A 15,109-nucleotide genomic window follows, 5' to 3' on the forward strand; every position below is an offset into this window, starting at 1 on the left:
GTTTACTGTATGCTGACACCATTTCTGAACAGTGTGTGAAGCAGAATGCATTTTGCAACAGTACGAATGTCTCAGCAAGAATGACAATTCAGTGACTGGTTGTCCGGTTTATCTTGGAAGGTTATTATTAGCATTTTTTAATCCATTTTGTCCAAAATGATGTCAGCTCAAATGAGTAAAGAAATAGTTACGAGAATTACTGAGATGATGAGATTCTGCATCAGAATTAAAGGGTTAGTTCGGCAAAAAATTGAGTTCTGTCATTAATTATTCACTTTTTGATAAAATCTGAGAGATTTCTGTCCCTCCATTGACAGCTACCAATTTCAAAAAGTTAATAAAGAGATCGTCCATATGAATCGAGAGGTTTAGTCAAAACATTTTTGAAGAGACTCAATCGCTTTATATGATGAACAGATTTAATTTAGACTTTTTTTTCACATTTAAACACTGATCAGCGAACATAAACAGAAGTTCAAACAAAAAAGGCTTGATGTGCGAGAACAAACCTGAAGCTCAAGCGTGCTGCGTAACACCATTGGTTCTCGCATGTCCAGAAAGCTCTCAGAATTATAAATTATCCGAAAAATATCTTAATTTGTGTTCTGAAGATGAACGAAGGTATTATGGGTTGGGAACGGCATGATGGCGACTGCGAGTAATTAAATCACATAATTTGTATTTTTGGATGAACCCTTTTAAAAGTAAAAAAGGTCAAAATATGAAATGTGTTTGTGTGAAAGTAAATTAGCACAGACATTGGTCAGTTGTGGACTGAAGATGTTTATTTGGTGTACATTGAAAATCGAAAATTAGCAAACATAACCTGATGTCCTAGAACAAAGTTTAAAATGAGTCCAGGCAATCTGGCTGATCTAATTTCTGTTTTCTAAAAAAAAAAAAAAAGAAATGAGAAATCTTGCTCTGCAGACGCAAACACGTTAACAAATGAAGACCTCAAACATCATTCTGTAGTGTAGGAAAAACAATTCCAAAAAGTGTTTCAAATATGTTAAGAAAGAAAAGAGACACCTACATATTGTAAATACTCGGGCAGTAAAAAGTAGATACACAGCATTTTGTGTTAAAATAAGAATATCTGACAAAATATATTTTGTTTACAAAACTTTGATACGCGAGACTACACTTAAAGCATCTGTTAAATGGTGCGTTTATATATTATCATACATGTCCATATTGCACGAGAATCGTCGGAAAACTTGGTCATCCCCTTGGCACAGACGGAGAAGTTGTAAGTAAATCTGGTCTGTCTCAGCAGGGAGTAGAAGTAAAATATTGAATAGAAATCATACAAGCATCTTAGAGTACATGTAAAAATGAATGACATAATACTTGGTTCTCATCTCTCTTTCACTCTCTTTCTCGCTTGCTCGCTCTCTCTCTCTCTCTCCTTCTTTTTGTTCCATCCAACCCTCTCCGTGCTGTTTCCTTTGTCATTTTACTGGTCCTTTGACTCATACAACAGTTTGGCAGCCTAGACAAGCAGGGAACAGCAAACATAATATTACTATAATATAGAGGAGTCCTGAAGTTCAGAAAACACAGTATCATAGTAACGACTAAGGCTGGGTGAAATTGTGGTGCTTAGCTGTAGGACTGGAAGTCCTGCTATGATGACGGTATAAAACATAAGTATGACAAACAGATTTTGTTCCCTCTCAAATATAATATATTTTAGGCTTGTCTTACGGAGTACTTAATGATTTTGCTAGAAATATAAAATTAAACAAAATTGGGATTACAATGATAAATTCAAAAGCACCTCTCATATAGGCTTCAATAAAAAATATTAAATTAGTTGTTAAGTTTGATTCATCAGTTCAAACTGTCCCTTTCAAATAATTGATTAAAAACTATTTCCATCATAAACTGTTATATATATATATATATATATATATATATATATATATATATATATATATATATATATATATATATATATATATATATATATATATATAAATTAATAAATGTATGCATGTATGTATGTATATATAATATACTAAATATGTGCTTTCAATACATTCCTGTTGTCTCTCGACGACGCTCTCTCATCACGCACAGAAGGCAGCGCAATACTGCTAATCTGCGTCCTATTCTCCCATCCTCTCACACACCTCTCTCCATTTCTATGGGTCTATGGAATTGTCAGTCAGCAGTCAACAAAGCTGACTTCATTCCAGCCTTTGCATCTCACTCTACTCTTAATATTTTAGGCTTAACTGAGACCTGGATTCGTCCAGAAGACTCAGCAACCCCGACTGCTCTCTCGAACAACTTCTCCTTCTCTCACACTCCTCGCCAGTCTGGGAGGGGTGGGGGCACAGGTCTTCTCATTTCTAACAATTGGAATTACTCAACTCTCTCTTCTCTCTGCAATAACTACTCGTTTGAATATCATGCTATTACTCTTACAACTCCCATTAAGATCCATATTGTAGTCATATATCGCCCCCCAGGTCAACTGGGAAGCTTTGTAGAGGAGCTGGATGTGCTGCTGTCTTCTTTCCCTGAGGATGGAACCCCACTTGTAGTCTTCGGTGATTTCAACATTCATCTAGAGAAGCCGCATGCAACAGACTTCATCTCTCTCCTAGCCTCATTCGATCTCAAACGGCTCATCACCTCAGGTACTCACAAATCAGGCAACCAACTGGACCTGGTCTACACACGCAACTGCATCACAGACAACATTGTGGTGAAACCTCTCCATGTTTCTGATCATTTCCTCATTACATTCAATCTACAACTCACTACCCATGCTCCACCAACCCCCCTACCAGCTACGTTCAGACGAAACCTGCGCTCACTCTCTCCCTCCCATCTCTCCACTGCTGTGTCATCTTCTCTTCCCTCACACTCACAATTCTCATCTCTGGATGTTAATAACGCAACAGATACTTTATGCTCCACTCTAACTTCTTCTTTAGACAATATCTGCCCTATCTCCTCCAGGCCAGCACGTACTACTCCCTCTAACCCCTGGTTATCTGAGGTTCTTCGTGAACACCGGACTAAACTCAGGGCAACAGAGAGGAAATGGCGCAAATCAAAAGACAAAACTGACCTTAGTATGTATCAATCTCTGCTCTCTTCCTTTTCTGCTGATGTTCATGCTGCAAAATCTTCTTATTTTCACAACAAGATCAACAGCACCGCTAACACACGAACTCTTTTCAAGACATTCAACTCTCTCCTCTGTCCACCTCCACCACCACCCACCTCCTCTTTAACTGCTGATGATTTTGCCAACTTCTTCACCAACAAAACAACAACCATCAGCAGTCAATTCTCAACTCCACACACACAGGAACCCAGTCCAACCCCTCCCAATCCGAAACACCTTCTCTCCTCATTCTCTCCACTGACCGAGGAAGAAGTATCTAAACTTCTCCTCTCCAGTCACCCCACCACCTGTCCTCTAGATCCCATCCCCTCACACCTTCTACAAGCCATTTCTCCCACACTTCTACCAGCACTCACACACATCATCAACTCATCCCTCCACACTGGCACTTTTCCTACAGCATTCAAACAGGCTCGGGTAACTCCACTGCTTAAGAAACCCACATTAAACACATCACTCTTAGAGAATTACAGACCTGTCTCTCTCCTACCGTTCATTGCGAAAACACTTGAACGAGTTGCCTTCAACCAAGTAACATCCTTCCTCTCTCTGACCAACCAACTAGACGTAAACCAATCTGGCTTCAAGAAAGGGCATTCAACCGAGACTGCATTGCTGTCAGTCACAGAAGCCCTACGGATCGCAAAAGCTGCCTCCAAATCATCAGTTCTCATTCTCCTGGATCTGTCTGCTGCCTTCGACACTGTGAATCATCAGATCCTCCTGTCCACCCTCTCATCACTGGGCATCACAGGAACTCCTCTCCACTGGTTTGAGTCCTATCTCACAGGTAGGTCCTTCAGGGTCGCATGGAGTGGCAAGGTATCCAAAGAACATCAACTGACTACAGGGGTTCCTCAGGGTTCAGTTCTTGGACCGCTCCTCTTCTCCATTTACACCACATCACTGGGACCCATCATACAGGCACATGGCTTCTCTTACCATTGCTATGCTGATGACACCCAGCTCTACCTCTCATTTCCACCTGATGATCCCACAGTAGCTACACGTATCTCAAGCTGTCTGGCGGACATCTCGGCGTGGATGAAGGAACATCACCTGCAGCTCAACCTGGCAAAGACTGAGCTTCTCGTCCTCCCTGCCAACCCGTCCCTACAGCACGACTTCACTATCCAGCTAGATTCAACTTTAATCACCCCATCAAGGTCGGTCAGAAACCTTGGAGTAACATTTGATGAGCATCTGACCTTCACAGACCACATCACAAAGACAGCTCGATCATGCAGGTTTGCACTGCACAACATCAGGAAGATCAGGCCCTTCCTAACTGAGCATGCAACACAACTTCTCGCCCAGGCCTTGGTTATCTCTAGGCTTGATTACTGCAATGCTCTTCTGGCTGGTCTTCCATCATGTGCAATTAAACCTCTACAAATGATCCAGAATGCTGCTGCCCGTCTTGTCTTCAACGAGCCCAAAAGGGCCCACGTCACTCCTCTGTTCATCTCTCTGCACTGGCTACCACTCGCTGCTCGCATCAAGTTCAAGGCATTGACGCTTGCTTACAGATCGACCACAGGCTCAGCTCCCTCCTACTTTCACTCGCTCCTACGAGTCTACATCCCTACCAGAAGCCTGCGATCGGTCAATGAGCGACGACTCGTGGTACCATCACAGAGAGCCACAAAATCACTCTCCAGAACATTCTCATTCACGGTTCCTTGCTGGTGGAATGATCTCCCTACCCTCGTCCGGAATGCAGAATCCCTGACCACATTCAAAAGACAACTGAAAACTCATCTCTTCCGTGAGCACTTGACATAAAAAAAAAAAAAAAAAAAAAAAATAAAAAAAAAACCTCTCCTTTACCCTCCTTTGTTTTGGCTTATGCTACTCTGAGCAATTCCAGAACTTTGTATTTTGAGCACTTCTTGCGTTATTTTTGCTTCTTCACGATGACTCGCTTGTTGTAGTCCTCAGTTGTAAGTCGCTTTGGATAAAGGCGTCTGCTAAATGACTAAAAATGTAAAAATGTAAATATATATATATATATATATATACACACACACACTAATGTAAAAGTTTGTTTACACACACACACATATATATATGCATATATTTATATGTATTATATGTCTGTGTGTGTATATATATATATATATATATATATATACTGTATATACACACACATTTATACATATGTGTGTGTGTGTATATAATAATAATAATACACACACATATATTATGTAAAGACAAACTTTAATATTAGATGCGATTAATCGATTTGACAGAACTAATATATATATATATTAGAACTAATATATATATATATATATATATATATATATATATATATATATATATATATATATATAATATTTATTTGTTTGTTTTTTACTTCTTGCATCAAAAGTTTTTAATCCAATTGGAAAAACCTGCCACCCATTTCAGAACAAATACAAAAAGCTAAACTATAAAAAAAGAAATGTATATATATATATATACACACACACACACACACACACACACACACACATATTATTTTCTTTTTTTTATTCTACAATGTATGCTTGAACTCACACCTACTTTGTGCATGGCTACAAGCCAGGCAGATGCGACGCGCTTGTCATCAGCAGTGTCCATGTAGAGATCCTGAAGGTTCTGAGATCCGGGTGGCTTGTACTGAAGCACCATGCCATTGGCACGGAGAGAACCCCCTAAAACAGGTCAAAGGTCAGTGGTGGTATTCGACACAATTCTTTGTCACCGCAACTTTCAGAGTTTGCCATGACAAATGTTCCTTATGTAGTTAATCGTTGTAATTTGTACATGCACAAATTACATAGCATAATACGACAGCAAAATGGTACTGAAGTCTGAGGGACTATCACAGCGTCACAATAAACATGCACATGCAGCCTTCCATGAGACTGTCTTGCTTTGACATCGAGGCCACAGGAAATGAGTGCATGCAAGGTTACTTATATGACGGTAACAACAAGGAAAACAAACTAAATGGCACACATTTTAGACAAGGAAAAATAAAATAGACAGCAAGGAGAGATAGAGGGACGCTGACCTTCAGATATTTGATTGTCCAGCAAGCTCGTGTACGAGCATATATCTTTCTCTTAATGCAGAGAACAAGGAAATTAAAGAAAAGAAGAGAACGTTAAAAGGAAAGAAATATAAAACAACAGAAAAAGATTTAGGTATGCATCACACTACAAGTAGATGTACATAAATTACAAGTATTTTGGACATGCAAGTCATGCTTTAAATGTCTAAGGCCCTATTTTAACGATCTAAGCGCGCGGTCTAAAACGCACGGCGCAAGTGCACTTAGGACGTGTCCGAATCCACTTTTGCTAATTTAACGACGGGAAAACTAGTCGGCGCATCCGGCGGATGGTCTAAAAGGGTTGTCTCTATTCTCTTAATGAGTGTTTTGGGCGTAACATGCAAAAAGTCTCATCTCCCATTCCCTTTAAAAGCCAGTTTCGCTCGCACCATGGCAGATTGCTATTTACATGGCGGAATTTGCAAGCGGAAAGACGTAACGCGTCACCAGAGAAGAAACGGATCTGCTCGTGCGCAAGGTTAAAGCGCGCCAGTAGAACAACTAAGGGACAAGCCAGATTCCACCATATCTTTATGTACACAATATTCATCTTTTACATTGTAATCCATTGCAAGTTTGTGTGACCCTGTGTGTGTAATAAGCAGAGTGTACGCGCGTTGTGGACCCGCCACAAGTAATTGTGGGCACATTACTAACGCGCTCTTTAAATAACAAAAAATATATTGCGCCATGTTACAGTTGGTCAATGGCGTAGTCTATTTCAGTTCCTCAAAATAGCAACGCGCCAACAATGCGCCTGAACACACCTCGTTTTTAGACCAACAGCCCATGGGTGCAAATGCATTTGTTATTTAAACAACGTGGCACAGGACGTGAAAATGATAACTGCGTCGGGCTGAAACTAGCAAAACACACTTGCATCGCACCGGGTGTATGATAGAGCCCCATATGTTTTTGCATTGGTTATAAAATATAAAAACAAGTGTCATTTATGTTTAAACCTACAACCAAACCTGAACCAACTTTATACATCAATTAAAAATCGCCTTTGGAACCAGTACAGCCAATACAGTAAAGCCACTGATGGCAAAAGAAAATGTCTCGGAAATGTGAAGTTCATCCAAAGTTTCTCGTTGAGCAGAAAAGGTTTGATACTTTATAACTAATGCAATGACATTTGTAAGTGTGATTTAAGTGTCCAAAAACTACTTGGAGCAACTGTATAGTGTGTATATGTCTGTTGTATAGAGTTGTTCACTCAGTAGTACTACAGTGCTGTGTAAATAGCCATCAGCATTCGGTTAAAGCAGAAATCAATCCAGCATTCATGTAGTCATGGGACTATTTGATGCTTCATGTGTCATAATATGTGAAGCTTTCAAAGAAATCTCTGTATATACCATTGTCAGATAAATCTTTATTGATTTGTATCACAGGAAGTTATGTGCATCTGGGATTAATCCGGAAAAGACGTTATTGTTTAGCAGAGAAACTATTTTTTAAGTGTTTTTTTTAAAAGAAACTAATACGTATTCATCAAGGATGCATTAAATTAATAAAAAGTAACAGTTAAGACATTTTTAATGTTATAAAATATTTCTATTTCAATTAAATCCTGTTCTTTTAAATGTTCCATTCATCAACAAAAAAAAGTATCTTGCTTTCCACAAAAATATTAACGGTGCAGTAAGCGATTTCTGAGAAATGCTGTTAAATTGTTTTAAATCAACGCCTAATCAAATAAATTTTGTGAATTTTTGCTAGATGTCTGTTCTGTGTGTGTGCTGAAAAAAATGTGTTTGTAACATAATCCTAGCTGTGTAAATAGGAGGGAAAAAAACTAATTGGATCGGACAGATCCATGGAGCGCCACAACACACCTGTAGCCAATCAGCAGTAGGGGGCGTGTCCGCTCATGATGGGGGAGGAGAGAGAGTGAGTAAGCGGGACATTTGTAGAAAGACTGTAGAAAGGAGAGATGGCTGATATATTATCAAAGAGGAAAGGTCAGAGGAATATAATGGGGAAAAGACGGGTTACGATCAGGCAATAAATAGGATCAGTGTTAATACTGGAAAAGCTTTCCAGCACTAGAAAGACATTAGAGAGCAGGAAGGCTTGAAAACGGAGAGACATTACGGAGAGAGCATTAGAGAGCAACAAGGTTGCGTTGGTTCTGCTCGATATATGAGTGACATTGGTTTTGCTATATTTCACAGAACCAAGATACGCTGTTTTATACAACAGTTTGTTCTGGTTCTCGAATCTGATTGGCCGAGAGCCTTTTCCAATTTTTTTAGGTGAGAATGTAGTTGTTTAGACCTCAAATATGCAACTTGTATATAAACAGCTCCTATTTAACGATTTGTTTAAACATTTTCGGAGATGTGAGCACCAGACACATATCTGTATATCAGCACGGCTGTGATTCGACCGTAGGCAGTCACAGCCATGATGATAATAGAGCTCATGTGCAGTTACAGTATATAGTGTGAAATTGCTCATGTATAATGTTGTTGTTGAATCAGAGCTGATTCATCCATACTTGTGCAAACTGTCTGAAGCGCCAGCTGTTAGTGGTTGCCTGTGTTGCATAGTGTGTTTGTTATTTTGGGGGCGGAGCAATAAAGGGAGGAGTGTGTTTGTTTGGGTGTCGATTTCAAATATTAGTGTTTCTCAGAAATTGCTTACTGCACCTTTAAGCAGCACAACCGTTTTCAACACTGATAATAATCAGAAATGTTTCTTGAGCAGCAAATATTAGAATTATTTCTGAATGATCATGTGACAATGAATCATGTGACAAATAAAATGCATAATAAATATATTCAAATATACAATTATTTTAGATTGTAATAATATTTCACAAAATTACAATATATGACTGGATTTTTAATCACATAAATGCACCTTGTGAGCATGGTGATTTGATTAAAAAGCATTATTAAAAATTATACTGACCCCAAAGTTTCCCTGTGGATGTAATGTAATGTAAGATTTTAGAGAGGGAAGAGGAAATGTGCGAAGATCACAAAACTTTGCTCTTCTTTACAGTCATTACATTTACCTAGTGTCCAGTGAATAGTGTCAAAAAATCAATAATTGTTTAAATTGCTCTGACAGGTTTCTCCTCAAAGCCTCACCTCCCGGAGTCGACCCCTCAGTCAACACCTGCATACTGGAAATGCGAGACAGCTCCACCTCAAAATGACTGTCACCGTCTAGGAAGAGATATCTAAGAGCAATAAAAGATATTTCAATATTTCAATTTTTTAATTCTGTCATCACCCTCAAGTTGTTACAGTAAATGATGAAAGCATTTTCATTTTTGTGTGAACTATCCCTTTAAGATATTCTACATCACATCTAAAGAAGTACATTTTGAGGGTGCCTACATGCATACCTGTGATTATTGGACAAGCGGCAGACCATGGTCTCTGATTTCTCTGAGGAACCCACTTTGACTCCGAAAGTTCCTCCTACAATACAGGAAAAAAGCTTTAAGCTTTGTCAGTTTAAATACTTATTGGTGTATTTGACAACATTTTCCACATAAATAAAAGATCCGTGTTTACAGTACCAAAATTCCAAGTAGCCATTTTCTTTAGTCACACTGCAACAATAAACATCTTCAAACATCAGTGTTTTCAGATTCAAAACAGACTGTTAAGACTTGCATTATGAGACCGCTCTAAAGTCAATTACATCCAGATGAAAAATCTGGGTGATGTGCACTACCATTCAAAACGTTTGGGGTCGGTAAGACTTTACACAAGCATAAGAGAAGTCCCTTATTCTCACCTAGGCTGCATTTATTTGATACAAAAATACATTAAAAACAGTAATATTGTAAAATAATATTACAATTTAAAATAGCCATTTTCTATTTGAATTTATTTTCAAATGTAATTTATTCCGGTGATGCAAAGCTGAATTTTCAGCATCATTACCTCAGTCTTCAGTGTCACATGATCCTTCAGAGGTTATTCTAGTAAGCAGATTTGGTGATCAAGAAACATTTCTTATTATTATCAGTGTTGAAAACAGTTGTGCTGCTTAATATTTTTGTGGGATTTCATCCCTGCTGAATAAAAGTATTTATTCCTTTGAAAAGAAAATGCTTACTGACCCCAAACTTTTGAACGAGTGCTATTAAGGAAACATTTTAGGAAAGCACCGATATTCAAATTCTGGCTGATACTGATAAGCGGATTATTTTCAGGGTGAATAAATCAAAACACCAAAAAAATTATTGGTTTTACATGCTGCAAGTGAACGTGGGTATGACAATATAATAATATACAGTATGAAACTGCATTATCATTTTGAGATGTGCAAAAGATTTAATTTTTAGATAGATAGATAGATAGATAGATAGATAGATAGATAGATAGATAGATAGATAGATAGATAGATAGATAGATATACAATACAGATTGTTTTGAAGCAGCTTTACAGTGATAAACAGGAAAATAACGATACAAACATAACTCAATTCTGCTGTAAAGCAGCTCTAAAAAGACAATAGTAAACAGTCATTATTCAGTTGAAATCAACTCAGTGTTGATTGATTTCAGCTCAATAACTGTCTAAAGTACATCACTTATGTAATGAGTTCAATTCAGCTAAAAAGCAGCTCTGCAGAAAACAGTGATGGTACCTATATCATACATATATAGGTTCGGCCCATATATAATTGATATACAGTACTGCATCCCTAGTTGTGATCACAGAACTGTGTATTTTACCTGATTCCATCAGAACAGTCTTTGCCAGCCAAACACACACTCATGCAAACACAGAGTAGATAAATTCTATTTCCAGCAGCAGTAAAGTTGAGTCTCAGGTAAAGGATTACTCATTAAGTCAGCGTACACTGAAGTAAGCTACATGAGTTATGTAACATACATACGCTCTCCATGGCCTATAATAGCAACATCATGAACTTCGAACAGTGAGTCTATGAATGCAAAAGTGGGAATACTCGTGTCAGTGGTCTCAAGCTAAAAGCATTTGAGTGTGTGTTTGTTCAACCCACCGGCAGTGAGCACTTTAAGCTGTTTGTCGTAAAACTCCACCTCTTTCTGTGAAATGAGGCTGCACTCCGCACACTGCCTCACCGGATCCACAAAACACATCCTGGGCAGAGACACTTTCTGACTGCAGCATTTATCGCAGAAACACCGACCGCAGCGCCGGCAGTGATGCTGACATACAAAGAGGAAACACTTATTGCATTAAATCAATTGCAATTTCATCAAACAATAGCTACAAAATAGTAAAGCGCATATTATATATATATATATATATATATATATATATATATATATATATATATATATATATATATATATATATATATATACATACATGCGCATTGTTAAATGTCAAATACACTGCCATTCAAAAGTTTGAGATTTTGCTTTAAGTTTTTGAGTTTATTTGAAGTTTGCTCACCAAGGCTGTATTTATTTGATTTTTTTTTTAAATAAAAATACAAATTATAGATATATATAATATTGTGAAATATTATGACCAGTTTTTATGAATTTAAATATCAGTTTTCTATTATAAAATTTAATTTATTTCTGTGATATCAAGGCTTCATTTTTAGGATCATTACTCCAGTCTTCAGTGTCGCATGATTCTTCAGAAATCATTCTAATATGCTGATTTGCTGCTCAAGAAACATTTATTATTATCAATGTTGAAAATAGTTTTTTTCAGGATTCTTTGATGAATAGAAAGTAAAAAAAAAAAAAAAAAAAAGCATTTATCTGAAATTGAAAGCTTTTGTAACATTATGCACTACCGGTCAAATGTTTGGGGTCAGTAAGATTTTTTTTTTTTAAAGAAACTAATACTTTTATTCAGTGAGGACAAGGAGGTGACAGTAAAGACATTTATAATGTTACAAAAGATTATATTTCAAATAAATGACATACTTTTAAACTTTATATTCATCAAAGAATCCTAAAAAAGCAATTGCACACAACTGTTTTCAACATTGATAATAATAATAAATGTTTCCTGAGCAGCAAATCGGCATATTAGAATGATTTCTGAAGGATCATGTGACACTGAAGACTGGAGTAATGATACTGAAAATTCAGCTTTGCATCACAGGAATAAATTACATTTTTAAATATATCCAAATAGAAAACAGTGTAATTAAATTAAAATAATATTTTAAAAATATTTTTAATCAAATAAATGCAGCCTTGGTGATCATGAGACCCGATTATTCAATAAAAAAAAAGAAAGAAAAAAAAAAGTACTAAAAAAAATAAAATAATTTTAAACGGCAGTGTACATGCACACAAAATATGGTAAGTGTTATGACCAAAATCATGGTATGTGTAATTTTATATCATGGTAACAGTATATTACAATATAGTTATTTGTTTTAATTTCAGAGGAACGAGTTTTACAACATAATAGATGTGAGCTGAATTATTATAATATTTTAAAACATTGTTTTTAATTTACATAAATGTGTTCTGTTAGGGCTAAAATTCTACCATCACATAACCACAAAGACAGAGATATAAACACACTAAAAGAACAGTCAGTGACAGGGAAGCAAAAAAAAAGAAAAGGGGAAACAGGAAAGGAAACTTGCAATTACATACTATTGCAAAACTAAACAAAGACACTTAGGAACAAATCAAACGGAAAGGAGCAAGACACTCATAAAGGGTGTCTCTATATACGCAACAATACAGCAACTTCCATTGTCCTGTATGTGCGAACATTCATAACTCTGTATGAAATTACTCTTAACACAAGATGAGTCCACATGCTTACCTTCCTGGTGATGAAGTCAAACTTAGTGTCACACTGCATACATGTGGAGCACTAAGAGAGGACACAAATGAAACATGAAATTTTAAAGGCTCTTATAGGGAAGAACAGGCACCTGTATAACTCTATCTGCTGCAAGAGTCGATGGCATTTCATTAGGAAAGTGTGGCAGAACACCCTAGAGACTTCAGCTGAATTTAGTTCTCATATCTGGGCGTAGCAGCAATACAATCAAGGCCAAAACCTTGAAGGCAAAATACACAGGGATTCATGGTAACGTTATCTGACAGCGGCCACAGTAAACCAGAAACAGAGTCAAATCTAACAGTTCAGGTCTGACCACAGTTTCATGTCTAAGCACTTAAAGGTTAGTTCACCCAAAAATGAAAATTCTGTCAATAATTACTCTACAAATGAATATCTTTTTGATGAAATCTGAGAGATTTCAGTCCCTCCATTGACAGCTACACAACAACGTAATTAATGGTTGAACTATCCCTTTAATACATAATCTTCTTACCAATAAAGCCCTAAATATCATGAGCTCAGCTGTATTAACATGCTTATAGTAGTTCAGCTGTATATTTTATTAACATGCTTATAGTAGTGATAATATCTACTCCTCCCAAAAACAAATCATTTCAACTAATCTATTAGTTCAAACTAAGTATTGTAAAACATTCCTGTTAACGGGTTAAAAATGCAGTGAATTTCTTAGACATTTGTTTCTTCCTTTAAATTTGATGCGGGAATAATAACACAGATATAAGATTATGCAGTTGTTTCTGAATACCTCAGCAGAATATAATGAATGGGCGTGGCTAATCATTTGACAGTCTCTTGCGTTTCTGCCGTGCAGAATCATGGAAAGAAAGTTTGTTTCACAGCACATGCACCAAAAGTCAATCAATAACACACATACGAGTTGTTGTCCAGTGTTTTTGTCCACATTCGTGGATGTTTGCTAGAATTACACACTCTAAAGCACAGAGATGCATTGATTTCCATGCATCTGAGATCATATCTGTTCAAATGATCCAAGACTAGCCATCCTTTTTCTTTGTAACACCATCTGGGAAACTTGCTACATATTTCCTACCGGCTCTTGTTGCCTTGAGCAAACAACGCCCAAAGACAAAGACAGACCAACCACCACCACAGCATCATCTTCATCTTCATCTGTGATCAAGATTCATTACCTCTTTATCCGGAATCCACAGCGGCTCATCCAGGGAAAACGGACTGTTGAAAGCACCGTTTTCCGGTACCATGCGGAGTCCGCTCGGGCTCCGGACCAGCTTTTTGCCGTCAGGCACCGCGGACATATTTGTGTTTATGAGTGCGCAGCTGCTGATGAGAAGAACAGCACAGACATCAGCACAACACTCACACAGGCACACCTTCAGCATAAGAGTCCTTCCTTTACAACATAATAGATGTGAGCTGAATTATTATTATTTTTTAAAACATTGTTTTTAATTTACATAAATGTGTTCTGTTAGGGCAGAACACATTTATGTATGTATATATATATATATATATATATATATATATATATATATATATATATATATTATTCATATATGTTATTTAATATATTATATATGTATTATTATTGTTATTATTATTATTATAACAAATATTATTCATTAAACACTACCTTAAATGTTAACATTTTCCCAAATCCTCACATTGCATTTCAAGGTACACATTTACATTATTATCATTGCTTTCCCTGGGAATCGAACACATCACCTTGGCGTTGCAAGCGCCATCGCTTTACAGTTTGAGCTACAGGAAGGCAATTTAGCAATTGTAAATAGCAAATGTTTTATTTTAAACGAGCCTTTAAAATATATATTTAAAAATAATAATAATAATCTATGTTAACTTTGATTTACAGATTTTAAAATAAGAGCCCTTTGGATTTTTTTTTTTTTTTTTTGTTATTACTACTACTACTATTACAAATGTATTATTTTCTATACACAGAATGTCCAAAAAATAAAAAGTATTTGGGCACTTAGGGCACAATTAAAATGCATGCATTCCAAAGTATTCCTGTCAATTGCAAAACTAAAATAAACCAATACTTCATACAAATGTTTTGTATA

General features: G+C 36.7%; 1 protein-coding gene across 3 annotated transcripts; it reads right to left on the reverse strand.

The window, feature by feature from the left end:
* Positions 1-764: 764 nt before the first annotated feature.
* zfyve21 (zinc finger, FYVE domain containing 21) lies at positions 765-14,398 on the reverse strand. Of its 3 annotated transcripts, none has more exons than XR_013800247.1 (8): positions 14,195-14,375; positions 12,999-13,049; positions 11,230-11,398; positions 9,595-9,670; positions 9,335-9,426; positions 8,072-8,154; positions 5,696-5,826; positions 765-1,495 (listed from the first exon to the last, which is right to left on the reverse strand). XR_013800247.1 is itself a non-coding variant. In XM_079635632.1 (8 exons), the coding sequence occupies exons 1-8, from the start codon at positions 14,318-14,320 to the stop codon at positions 1,460-1,462; spliced, it is 732 nt and encodes a 243-aa protein (XP_079491758.1). In that variant the 5' UTR covers positions 14,321-14,398; the 3' UTR covers positions 765-1,459. The 3 variants fall into 3 exon arrangements, 2 of the variants coding, with proteins under 2 accessions (XP_079491758.1, XP_079491759.1); XM_079635632.1 differs by lacking the exon at positions 8,072-8,154 and adding an exon at positions 6,189-6,239 and having other exon boundaries at positions 14,195-14,398; XM_079635633.1 differs by lacking the exon at positions 8,072-8,154 and having other exon boundaries at positions 14,195-14,389.
* Between the last annotated feature and the right edge of the window lie 711 nt (positions 14,399-15,109).

This window comes from Phoxinus phoxinus (assembly GCF_949152265.1).
Source record: "Phoxinus phoxinus genome assembly, chromosome: 14".
Lineage (NCBI taxonomy): Eukaryota > Metazoa > Chordata > Actinopteri > Cypriniformes > Leuciscidae > Phoxinus > Phoxinus phoxinus.

Excerpts from the sequence above, each read along its gene's own strand:
- zfyve21 (XM_079635632.1), bottom strand. The coding sequence starts at position 14,320 with ATGTCCGCGGTGCCTGACGGCAAAAAGCTGGTCCGGAGCCCGAGCGGA. Across the intron at positions 13,050-14,194 it reads TGTGGATTCCGGATAAAGAG|TGCTCCACATGTATGCAGTG; the intron begins GTAATGAATCTT and ends GTCCTCTCTTAG. Across the intron at positions 6,240-9,334 it reads TGAGGGGTCGACTCCGGGAG|AGAAAGATATATGCTCGTAC; the intron begins GTGAGGCTTTGA and ends CTCTGCATTAAG.